Source organism: Dryobates pubescens, chromosome 2, assembly GCF_014839835.1.
Source record: "Dryobates pubescens isolate bDryPub1 chromosome 2, bDryPub1.pri, whole genome shotgun sequence".
Taxonomy (NCBI): domain Eukaryota; kingdom Metazoa; phylum Chordata; class Aves; order Piciformes; family Picidae; genus Dryobates; species Dryobates pubescens.
In genome coordinates this window covers 28,781,040-28,793,170 of record NC_071613.1, presented here as the reverse complement: position 1 = coordinate 28,793,170, position 12,131 = coordinate 28,781,040, and the positions used below count along the sequence as shown (strand labels likewise).

Sequence of the window (12,131 nt, the reverse complement as noted above, 5' to 3'; positions counted from 1 at the left end):
TATAGACCAGGGATGAGAAAGCAAATTTCTCTTTGGAATCAAGTGTATCACTGAATAAAGTTTTGAAGGCATAACAATTCTCATAGGATTTTTCAGGTAGTTAACAGTCAGCAATGGCAGGCTGGAAGCAGGATGAATAGGAGAAAAATGAGTATATGACTTTAGGGTAGTTCTGGGAGTAGGAAAAGAAGAAAGACTGGAACTTAGGGAAAGGAAAAGCCACATTCCAGAAAGGAATTAATGCGCATGCTGAAGTTCAGTCTCTGCCTGAGGAGAAGGGTAGAGAAGGACTGAGGACACTCAGGTTAGAAGAGGAAATGTCAGCTCTAAGAGGTGTATGTGGATGAGAGAGTGAAAATCAAGACAAAGAGAAATGAGTGAGGATGGAAAAAGGAAACAGGTGTCTGTGAGAAAAAATAGTTGCATTTATAGGAAGCGTGTTGTAGAAACACATTGCTTGTCCCAGTCGGTTAACTGTAACCAACTGTAGTATTTGCAAGAAACATTTCCAAATTGCAGTCACAATGGCTTTGTGAAGTAGGTAAGCACTGACAGAGGAGTGAGGCAAAGACAGAAAGATTGAAAGGCGATGGGAGAGTTGGTGTGCAACTAGAGGTGGGCATTTCTCATTCTCAGCCCTGAACTAGACTTTATGTCTGTTTGTGAACATATACTGTTAGTGCCCCAGGTTCTGCTGGCTCATCATCAAATGCACTTTACCACTGAAAAAAATCTCTCCCAGAGCTATGGGTGGAGAGTACTTTATTTATATTCTCTTCCTCCCTTATGTGGTAGCAGTAACAGCAGCTCTTTTTACTATAAGCCTTTCTGGATGCTTATCATACTCCTACTTGTGGGGGCAAGAAAAACTCTGTCCCAGGAGAAGGCTACTCAGTTGTTTCAGCACTTCCCATAAGTTATTATGGGGGGTGGGAAAGATGGTCCTTCTTGGAACCTCAGTAGATCCCAATGTTGGTCATAATTTCATAGGCAAAGCTCAGGAGTCAGATAGATCTTTTTCAGCTTTATCTTTGTCTGAACCTCTGTAAGCATAGTGAGACACTGAAACAGGTTGCCCAGGAAGGATGTGGATGTCTCCTCCCTGGAGGTGTTGAGTCTAGGCTGGACAAGGCCTTGGGCAACTGGGTCTAGTGGAAAGTGTCCCTGCCCATGGCAGGGTGTTGGGGTGGGATTGGAACTAGCTGATGTTGAAGGTCCCTTCCAACCCAAGCCATTCTGTGATTCTGTGGTTATGCCTGAGCTTCAGAATTTAAAGTGTACTGCAAAAAAATTTCTCTGGTTAGAGTTAAGCTTGGCTCCAGAGACCTGAGCTGAAAGTGTAGATCAAGTTCTGACTTGAGTCAGGTTTAGTTCTAATTTTATCTTGATGAAAGGTAAAGGTTTGTAGGGCTTTGCAAAGATTTGAAGAGAGTAAAACTCTGCCAGTGACCATGTGAACACATCACTAGCAGTAGTAATGGAATTAAATAACTTTTTGAGGAAGAGTAAGCTAACACATGAAGATTTATTCACACAGTCCAAAGTAGGAATGAATCTGTAACCCAGTCCTGTCATTCACAAATTATTTGATACTACTGCATGACCATTACAAGAACTTCCCCAGGAGTGCCTGTCAGGCACAACTATCTGTTCTTTGTGTCTTCTCTTTATGCAATCAGAAATACTAATTCCATCTAATATATTAAACATGATCTAGAAGCTCCTTTTTCAGCATGTTATCTGCACCAAAATTAGTATTGTAGGCAGAAATAAATTGCCTATTCTACATGATCAGAAAACATGTTCTCTTAAAGGATCCTTAAGCATTCCCAGAATACAGATAGATAGCAGACCAGGATAGAGTGTCCTGCAAAAAAGCAGGGAGAGGGAATGAGAGAAACTTTTGATCTAAGGCCCTAGGGCACTGGGTCACATCCCCTCCTTTCACAGAGCTGCATAAAGTTTCTCATGTCCATGCAGAGTAAACCTGACCTCCAGGGTGGAATTCTTACATTGGCGTGGGTCCTCAGGAAGCACCAGGGATGAGTGGATCCTTCTGCAATTTGGACATTTTCTTCCAATGAATTCCAGAACCAGGACACACCAGAACCTACTATCCTACTATCGAATGGTTTCCACATAGAGAGCAAGGCCATCGATTATGTAAGATCAGCTGAAAATTATGGGAAGAAAGCAGGTTGCCAGTTGCAAATAAGCTGTGTTATAAGTTAGTTCAAGCAACAAGTTGCCAACCACAGACTATCTGAAGGAAGTGTACTGCAGATTCCTGTAGCCTCTATAGTGACAGATTTGAGAAACAGCCCTTGCAGAATTGAACATCAAATATACAGTCAGAAAATCTTTCATCTTCCTTCCTGTGACAGCACAATTTGAGGTAGGAAAAGATAAGCAGTAAACTCTACAGGTGTGGGTGTCAACTAATGCTGACATAGCTATAACGTAGTCAGGGGTTAAATTTAAAAGTACTTCAGATTATCATATAATTTCCCCCATTGCCCACAAACCACTTCCTTTTCTACCCATGAATTCTTCCCCATCTTCACAGCAGACAGAAGGTTGGTGCCTCTGTGTCAGGCAAGCATGAAGTCAGTTGCTGTAACTTTCTGTGTCCTCTGCTTTCAGTTTGAAGCCCTGTATGGTGAGTATAATTTTGGATTATTCTCCTTGCAGTAGATGTCTCTATGGAATATAACTCACTTTATGATGGGAGACAGTAAATGAGGCATGATAGGAAGGGGTTGGACAAGTAAAGTTAATTAAGGGAAACAGCTGCCAAAAGACTGCTCTCAACTTTAATATCATTAGAGCTGGTGAGAAGAAGATTCCTGCCCACACAAAGCATTTCCTCTGAAACCAAAAAGTACAAGTTTTCATTGCCTGTATTCTTTAGCTCATCTGCTTAATGTTACCCTCTAACTGTTTAGACTGTTAGTGCTCCAGCCACCTTCACTTGCTGGGTATAAGGTCTTATAGCAGCATGATGGTGAACGGGTTAATAAAAAGAAGCCAAGTTATTGATATTAAACTTGCTCTTGTTTGTCCAGGGAATTTTTATACTATGAAAAATGTATATGGCATGGAAGAGTGGATGACATTGTTTTGGTGCAGAATCGAAATGCATTCCCAAATGCTGTGTTTAAGAAGGCACATGGTGACAGCACTGATCCCAGTCCAGCTATAAACATGGATGTACCATTTTACAAGGTTCAGCGTTTTATCACAGCTATGCAAACCAAAATACCAGAACTCACATTTATCTATAGTCACTCTGAAGCCTACAGATTACTGGGACAGGATGGATATAGAGATATATGTTTATGAAGAGTCTTTCTTTTTTTTTATCTTTTCCATACATGTACTGTGCAGGGTTTGGTTATGATGTGTCATATAAGTAAGACCTGTGATATAGTACATAGTTTCTAACCACCATCTAAACATGTTTCTTTGAAGGTCATGCCAAGGGCTATTGAATACATTTTCTTCTGAATTTCTGGTGATACAGGATATGTTTCAACACTCCCTGTAGAATTTAAATACTACTGATCCTTTTATATTCTTTTTTCTTATGTTCATTTTCAATGATATTATGAAGTAGTATCTTATTCACTTTTTTTTAGGTAGTATGAGGGAGGATTATTGAATGAATGTCTCAGTGAGAGAGTGGAATTACACTTTTCTACCTCCCATCCCACTAAATGTACATCTATTCTGATTCTAACTTGGCAAATGACATCAAAAATGTGTCTGCCCATTAACTACAGAATGTTACAGGTCCATAAGATTACCCTAGGAATGAACTGGGCACAGGAGAGCGGCAATCAGGCACAAGGAAAGGCAAAAAATGTGCCTTTTAGTTTGCAATGAAACCATTAACATTAGGAGCTGATGTAAAATAGCTAGTGAGTTGGAAATTCATAACAATTGTCACCCACTGTGGTCATCCATGTAGACAATTTTGTGTTTTAATCTCAGGCATTGTTAATCTCATTTTAAAATGTGCTTCCTTTATACTATGCTAAGCATGCTTTTCTATATAGTCACTTGTTTCAAAGGAATATTAATCACATCACATTTGCCAAAATGCTCATTCAGAGAAGTACATTACTGAGTCTTTCTTGAAAACAGGCAGTTAAGGCTTCTGGGCCTGAGAGGATACAGAACAATCTTTCAACTTGCCATAGGGTCACATGAAATACATGCTTAATGACCTTTCTGTGCCCTTTTCCATTAAAACCAAGGATTAAAACCATGATCTCTGACAAACATTTTAAACCACTCAGTATGAAAGGGCAAATTTATTAGCTAACAGCAAAATGGAACTATTCTCAGAGACAAACAGAGAAATGAAGTTCAAAGCTGTTGCTCCTGTTCTCAGAGGAGGGTAGCCCCACTTTCTTCTGGAGCATTTGGGGAATATGGCATTGCTTGGCTCTGTAGCACCCCTGGCACTCAGCATCCGTCTCTCCTTCAGATGACCAGTGACAAGTGTAGAGGTCTCAGCTTACAGGTGGATGCTTCTCAAAAGTATCAGGTCAGCTTACACATACACCATGCTCTCCAGCTTCTGTTATATCAATACACTTGTTTCTTTCTTCCCTAAATAATTTGTTTGCTCTTGGGCCTATTTTTAAAAGTATATGTTACTGAATTACAGGTCACCAAACTACAGAGCAATTTAAAAGATGTGTATTTCAAATGCTGCTCTCATGTCAGCTGGTTTTTTTCACTATTCAAAATGCTAGTCAATAGGAACTGTTTCTTATTTAACCCTTGTGTTCAGCTTTTCAGACTATATATGATTGGGAGGGCTTGCACTTTCTGTATCTGTGCAGTCAGCATATCTAGAGCTCTATTTCCCTGTGGGTTGGTGAGCTGTGTGCTTTGCCTGTCTTATCTTCACACCAGTGATACAAGATGCCACATACCTTGTCTGTTATCACACACTTAAGAAATAGTCCTGAGAGAAGTACAGATATTAGAACTATCACTGAATATAGAGTGCTGACTGTGCACAGTAAACTAGGAAGAACATTGACACTTAATCAAAAAGGGATAACTGTTTCTACTGGTTTCCAAATGAACATCACAAAGCATCTTTCAGAAGTCCCTTAGCTTATGTGTCATTCTAAAGATAGTTTAAACAAATGCCATTCACTGCAGTACCCTTGCCAGTGATGGTAATTGAAGAGCAAGAATTCAAAGAAGGCAAAGCTGTGGACACTAGAAATTTGACTCTGTCCAGAAAGAGTTGAGAGCATACAAAGGTACCCAAATGAGAATAATCTGTTCCTGTGTTGGATGTCAAAGATAGCAGGTACCTTGGGAAAAAGAGTATTTCTACTGTGTAATCAGTGCAATGCCTGGCACAGTTTGGAATGCACTCTGTGTGGATCTAGACTACCATGTAGCAGTAACAAGAACAGGGTGGTCCATCTGAGTCTTTAAGCGTTTGCTCCATATTTCCTTGGGATCATAAATGTATGATTTAAGTTATATTTCAATCTAAGCAGCCTCTGAAGAATGTATTCAGGCTGCCAGAAAACAGGAAAAATGGATATATGTTTTCTTCTATTTGTCCGTGTAGCTGTCTGTGCCTTTAATTTTAGGGCACTGCAAAAAGAAAAATTCCAGATGAAACACTATCAGGCTGTGTTGTGCTGCCATTGCAGACATACAAACCATTTCAAAGTGGTACATGCCACCAGCCCACCCAGGAAATTCCACTCTCACTATTGCCATAGTGCATGGTGATGTAGTAGGCAGCTTGAGAAACAAATCCAGAACTATTACCAGAAATGTGTCTTTCTCCTGTACTGGAGGCTGCCTACGCACCATGGACTGAATACAGTTTGATAATCAGGAAGAGAAAAAGTTGCTACTGAAAAGGAACAAAGCTGTATACTTTGCTTGCATATATTTTTTTTTGCTGTATATATTGGACCACCTTCCAGATATTCATTTTGCCTGTGCCATAAGAAGATGTTTTTATGCCGTGCTGAGCAGCAGGGGGGAAACAGAATGAACGTAGCCTGAAATGGGCACTTCAGTATGTAAACAAAGGTTAATGCTGGCTCATTGCAGATTCTGGATTCATAAGAAATAAAAACCATGCTGGTTTATTTTGGGGTCAGATTTCCTCAGTATTTGGGGAAAATTTTTTACTTTCATCTCAGCGTCTATTTATGAAGTATGCCTGCTATTTTGTAAATGCTGTATGCACGATCAATATTAATTCTTGCTCAATGCATTCGCTTTATGTTTTGATTTTTATATTTCATGGTTTTATCACATCATCTGAATTTATAGCATAGCATAGACAGCATCAGATAGGCTCATGACACAAATTAGAATATAGCTTCAGCATCTTAACATTGCATGGCTTGTGCCCTGTTTCTGCATCTGCCTTGAATTTTAAACAGGAAAACATTTTGTATTTTTCAGGAGTTGCCTGCTGCTCAGCGAAACCCTGCAAAAATATAGGTAAGACACTTTTGCATTAATTTGGTTTACAGTTTAAAATGCCTTTCTAGATCAGAAAACACTGCCCTTAAAGAAAAAGAAAAGACGTCATTTTTTAACAGCACATATTTAAGGTCCTCAGTCAGTTTACTTTCTTTTTTGTCCCCAAGAAATTTGCAAAATGAGAATTCCACAACACCTAAGGGTTTTCAGGCAGCTTTTTGGGAAGATCAAAAGCAATTTTTAGAGCACATGTGGATCCATGCATGTAGTGCATTGGTTCTCTACTCTTCCAATGTTGTTAGTGATAAAGGTGCTATAGCCATCTAACTAAAAAGGTTTAAACTTTGTGTCGTGGGTCAAACCACTATCTACTCTAGAATGGAAAGACAGATTTCTAGTTAAGGCACTTAGGTTGGAATTTTGGATTCATATCCTATTTAAAGTTGTCATCTACATTATCAAACTGGCAGGATGTCTGAGCCCAAACAGTTGTGGTGAATGAAATTAAATCCAGTTGGTGGCCTGTCACAAGTGGTACTAGGGTCAGTTCTCTTTAATATCTCTGTTATTGATCTGGGTGAGGGGATTGAATGCATTCTCAGTAAATATGCAGACGATACCAAGTTAGGCAGCTGTGTCAATCTGCTTGAAGGTAGGGAGGCTCTGTAGAGGAATCTGTACGGGCAGGATTGATGGACTGAGGCCAGTGGTGTGAGGTTCAACAAGGCCAAGTGCCAAGATGTATATTGGAATCACAACCTCATGAAACACTAAAGGCTGTGCAAAGAGTGGCCACAAATATGCCTGGCAGATGCTGACCTGGATGTGTTGATTGACAGCTGACTGAACGCGAGCCAGCAGTGTGCTCAGGTGGCCAAGAAAGCCAACAGCATCCTGGTCTGTATCAGGAATAATATAGGGAAGTGATTGTTCCCCTGTACGTGGAACTGGCGAGGCCACACCTCAAATACTGTGTTCAGTTTTGGGCCCTCACTACAAGAAACTCATTGAGGTGTTGGAGCACGTCTAAAGAAAAGCAATGAAGCTGTTGAAGGGTCTAGAGAGCAAATGTTACCAGGGAACTAGGAATGTTTCACCTGGAGAAAACAAGGCTAAGGGGAGAACTTTGCTTTCCACAACTACCTGAAAGGGGCTTGTAGTGAGGTGGGTGTCTTCTCCCCAGAGAAAAAGACAAGAGGAAATGGCCTCGAGTGGTGCCAGGGGAGGTTTACACTGGATATTAAGAAAGAAAAAAAAATTCACAGAAAGGTTGTCAAACATTGGAACAGGCTGCTTGGGGATGTGATAGAGTCACCACACCTGGAGTATTTAAAAGACATGTAGATATGGTGCTGAAGGACATAATATAGTGGTGAACTTGGCAGTGTTAATTTAATAGTTAGATTCAAGGATCTTAAAGGTCTTTTCCAGCATAATAGATTCTACTGTTCTAAGAACATTAGGCTGCAGGCTGTGAACCATAAACCAGAGGTAATTATCATTGTCCTTGTTTTATCTAAGAATAGGAGAATTGGTTTGAAGCAAGGATTATACGTCCCTATAGTGTTTTGTCCAAGGGAGCTTTTAAACATTATCAAGTAACTCACTAATCTAATGCTAACGGTGACCTCTCTAGCCCCACAGAAAATAACAGACCTGGTCTTATTTCATTTATTTTCTCGGTAATGCCTGACATGATCAGAATGATGCACTAGTATCTCATTTTAGAGGCTGCTTTCCATAGGCAGGCTGAGTACCTAGATACCTTAAGTTTCAATCATGTTTCTCTTGCTTTTGTTTAAATGATTTTCTTAACATTTTAGGGATTCTTTTCATTGTTATGTAAGTGACTATACTTATTGTTTTCATGTCTTCAGATCAGCTTCATGTCTCTGATCCCCAGGTGAAGATGGAATTTGAAAATGGAAACTTCAAGTTCACATTCCCCAACCCGAAAAATGTGAGTGAGTTCAGCATGACCCTCCTCAAAGGACAGGAAAAGAAAGAGATCTGTGCACTCCATTTTGATCAGGGGAAATTCATCCCCAAGAGTAATGTCACCTACTGTCAGACAGAACGTTCAAACAGCAGCACCACTTTCATTCTTAAAAATCTGGAAAGAAAGCATATTGACATTTATACCTACTGCCTGGAGATGCTCTTTCCCCCTCCTTACATAGACTGCCAGCTGAAAGAAACCTATTTCTATATCCAAGGTAAGTTTACTTCTCCACTCACTTCAGTTTACTGATAAGTAGATACTGGGCAAATGTATATTACAGTGTAAAATGTGACTAGAAGTTGCATGAAAAATGTGATAGATATTTCCAAGACAGCTTCAAATTACTTGCTAGGGGATTGGTTACAGTGGAGCTGTGTTGGCAGACTGCTCAGCATAGCTTTTTGGTATTTATTCATCTTCTTGGGCAGGTTCTTCTTTTTGCAGGAGAACCCTTTCTTTTTATGTCTTCTTTTTCCAGGCCATGCTAAGCTTTGTATAGTGCTGGGGGCACCAAAACTCACTAGACTACATCTTCTACAGTACTACAATCTCACCCTTGCCTGCAGCAGCAATTTCCCTTTGTCCATTTTCCAAGTTGCTGAGTGTAAATGTTAAAGATTGTTTGTAGATGAGGGGGGGAAAAAAGCATTCTGAGAGCTAAATTCATATGCCTTAGATAAAAAATATTCGTTGTCAGATGCCTGTGCTAGTAGTGGTATTTGGAACTCTGATGCCACACTGTTGTGAAGATGGTGTTCACCTCTCTGAACATTCAGCTCTAGAGCCATTTTAGAGCAGAAAGGATCCACAACTGCTGATAATTTTTGCCCTTTTACCGATAAAAGTGTGGACTAGAGAAAACTCATGGTACAGGTTTTAATTTTGAATTGTCTTTCACTGAGTCACACTTTGGTATGTTAAGATAGAAGAATTCATAGGTTTTTTGCTCACCCCCCTTATTTGTTCTCCGTATAGTTCAGTTGCAACATGATACTGCCTGTTGTCCTTCTCTTGCTATCTTTTCCTATCTCTTAGCACCAGGCCTGAACAAAGACAGAAGCTGAAATGCCAAGGCTGCAATTATGTGGTTGGTTAAAATTATCTCTTGCATCTCAGCTTCTCAGAATGAAGCTATGACAACCCTTTTGTCTGCAGTATTTCCCAAAGATGTCAATTTCCATTTGTACAGATAGCCAGATGCTCATATCTGTTGTCAGTTGTTTCATGCCCTATAATATTTTCTCCCAGATCTGGGCAAGGGTAATCTTGTGCCCCTCAGGTTGCCTTCCTATTAAAAAATGACTGCCAAAGTCCACCTTTTTTTTTGAAGGCCACCTTTGAAATCACCCGTGGTACTCACTGGATGTAAGCTTAAGCCTTGCTGAAATCTGCCTTGCTATCGTGCTTTCAGTGCTGGCTTCATTTATTTTCAGTCTACACTTTCAGCCCTGTGTACCAACAGTTTCACTTCTCCTTCTGGAAAACTGCAGTGTTCTTTATCTTCCTGCATACACTTTTCCAAGGTGGCTTTTCACCTCAGGAAAATCCTTCTCCTGAGCTCACTTTTGCTATTTTATTAATATAAAGATAGGAGGGGAAAAAATATGAAAAGTTATCTCTAGGGGAGGAGAAAAGGCAAATTATCAGTAACAGCTGTTTTTGCCTCCCCATCTCCAGATAAGGAAGACTGCATTTCCCTGAGTCTCATGTCATGGATAATTATTGGCCTGATCACGTTTGCTATGATTTCCTGTGTCTGCTGTGTTGTGGCCTGTTGCTTAAGGAACAAGGTAAACAAGTCTATGAGATTCTGCAGAGCCCTCTTTCCAAGGGTCATGAATGGGGAACTTGATTTAATGAGATTTAAAGGGTGAAATAGTCATATATTCACTCAACACAGAATATTATTTTTTTTGACAAAGAGGCTGAGTTGTTAATTTACCACTGGAGTACAGTCATTGATGACAACAGCTCAGATTTAATTTTTTATAAGAGAGAATTGTTTATTGATTTAAAGTCTGGAAATCAATGGAGAGAGGAGAAATGCTGCACATGGCAGCAAAATTACTTTGGTAGGCAATTTACCTGATTGTTTTCTTCAAGAAGGGGAAACAAATCATCAGTGGAGCAATTACAGCTCTGTTCTGGAGTAAAACCACTTAAACAAAGAACTACTCATCTCAGAAAAGAAAGGAGTCCATGGATATTAGTTATTCTTTGTGCTATTTTCATTTTCAGTTTGTTTTCATCCAAGTTTTCTGTGTGACTCTCTCTCTATTCTGACTTTAAGATTTCCACTGAAAGCAGTCAGGGTAACTGCCCTACTTAAAGTACAAAGGCAGCAGTAGCAGAGGTTAGTGACCACAAAGTAAATTAGTGACATTTTCTCTCTGGTTGCAGAATCAGCAGCGTGAGCCCAAGTCCCATGAGTACAACAGTGAATATATGCCCATGGCAGCAGTGAATGCAGCTAAAACCCCAAGAATCTGAGGTTGTATTAAGCCTCGTTTTACTTGTACCTCTACTTGTGTATGTTGCAAGGCTTTCTTTGGGAGGGAACTTGCTGTGTCTCATGTGGATTCTCGATGGGTGGGATTGTTACAATGACTTGTTAGTGGAGTTCATGCTACCATGTTGCAGAAAGAGGAAATGAAAAGCAAAACCTCTGGAAACTTTCCAAATTGTAGTAGTAGGCTGATTTCTGGAGCTGCAACTGCTTCACAACAGTGCAAAGCAATGATCTTAAGCATGAGGAGGAGAGGGAAAACAGTTCCATTCATATTCTTCAGATGTTTTCTGGTACACAAAATCTCTCTGGGGAAGTGATTTCCTAGATGCACTAAGTGTTAGTGACTAAAGGTGAATAATCTGTCCAGAATGAGGAAGCTACTACCTACTTCAGGCCTAGCAGTAGTTTTGGATACACAGCAGAAACAGAGTAAGGACTGATTCAGATGTATGGTGGTTGCATGTAACTAATTTTCTATTCCTATTCAGATGTATGGTGGTTGCATGTAACTAATTTTCTATTCCTATTCCAGGAATAAGTTACTTGTGGCATGGAAATTCTGGCAGCAGAGGTTTCCAGCTACTTGAGCCTGGACAATGGGAAATCAGCATTTCCTCACCTTCCCAGCCTCCCTGAGCTCTTGTGACAGTCCTATGCTCAGTCATGAGACACTCCCTCTAGTACTGTTCTGAGCTGTGTTTTGCTCTAGAGTTGTATGTTAACTGGCACACTGCCTGATTCATTGACCTGTATGTGAAGTGCTAAAAATGTGTTAGAGATATCAGCTTTTAGTAGAAGAAAATGCAGTGAGTTTGCTTGATAGTAGATGTCTGTAGTGCTGCTACAAAGGGAACTTTTATTTTCAACAGTCTCCTTCATGATAATATTTCTGCTGGGAAAAAACAACCCAAAACAAAGACTATCTACCTCCAATGCCAATCCTTGTGGCACAGAATGAAGCGATGTCAATGTATTGCACATGCCCTTTTGTTAGGGCTAGTTAGCCTTATAATGCCAATTCATCCTCATGTTCACTGTCAAACTTCTTAGCACCACATTAGGAGAGTGTGGTATGCTCTCTGGCACCAAGATATGGGACAGGGAGAGGCAGGGACCAAAACCTGAGAGAGACAGCAG

General features: G+C 40.1%; 1 protein-coding gene across 1 annotated transcript; it reads left to right on the top strand.

Moving 5' to 3' along the window:
* The first annotated feature begins 2,542 nt into the window (after positions 1-2,542).
* On the top strand, positions 2,543-10,975 carry LOC104298929 (inducible T-cell costimulator). The gene is given in 6 exon segments (XM_009899061.2): positions 2,543-2,584; positions 2,587-2,659; positions 6,463-6,501; positions 8,361-8,699; positions 10,163-10,275; positions 10,886-10,975. Coding segments are annotated over 6 exon segments (696 nt in total).
* The last annotated feature ends 1,156 nt before the right edge of the window (positions 10,976-12,131 follow it).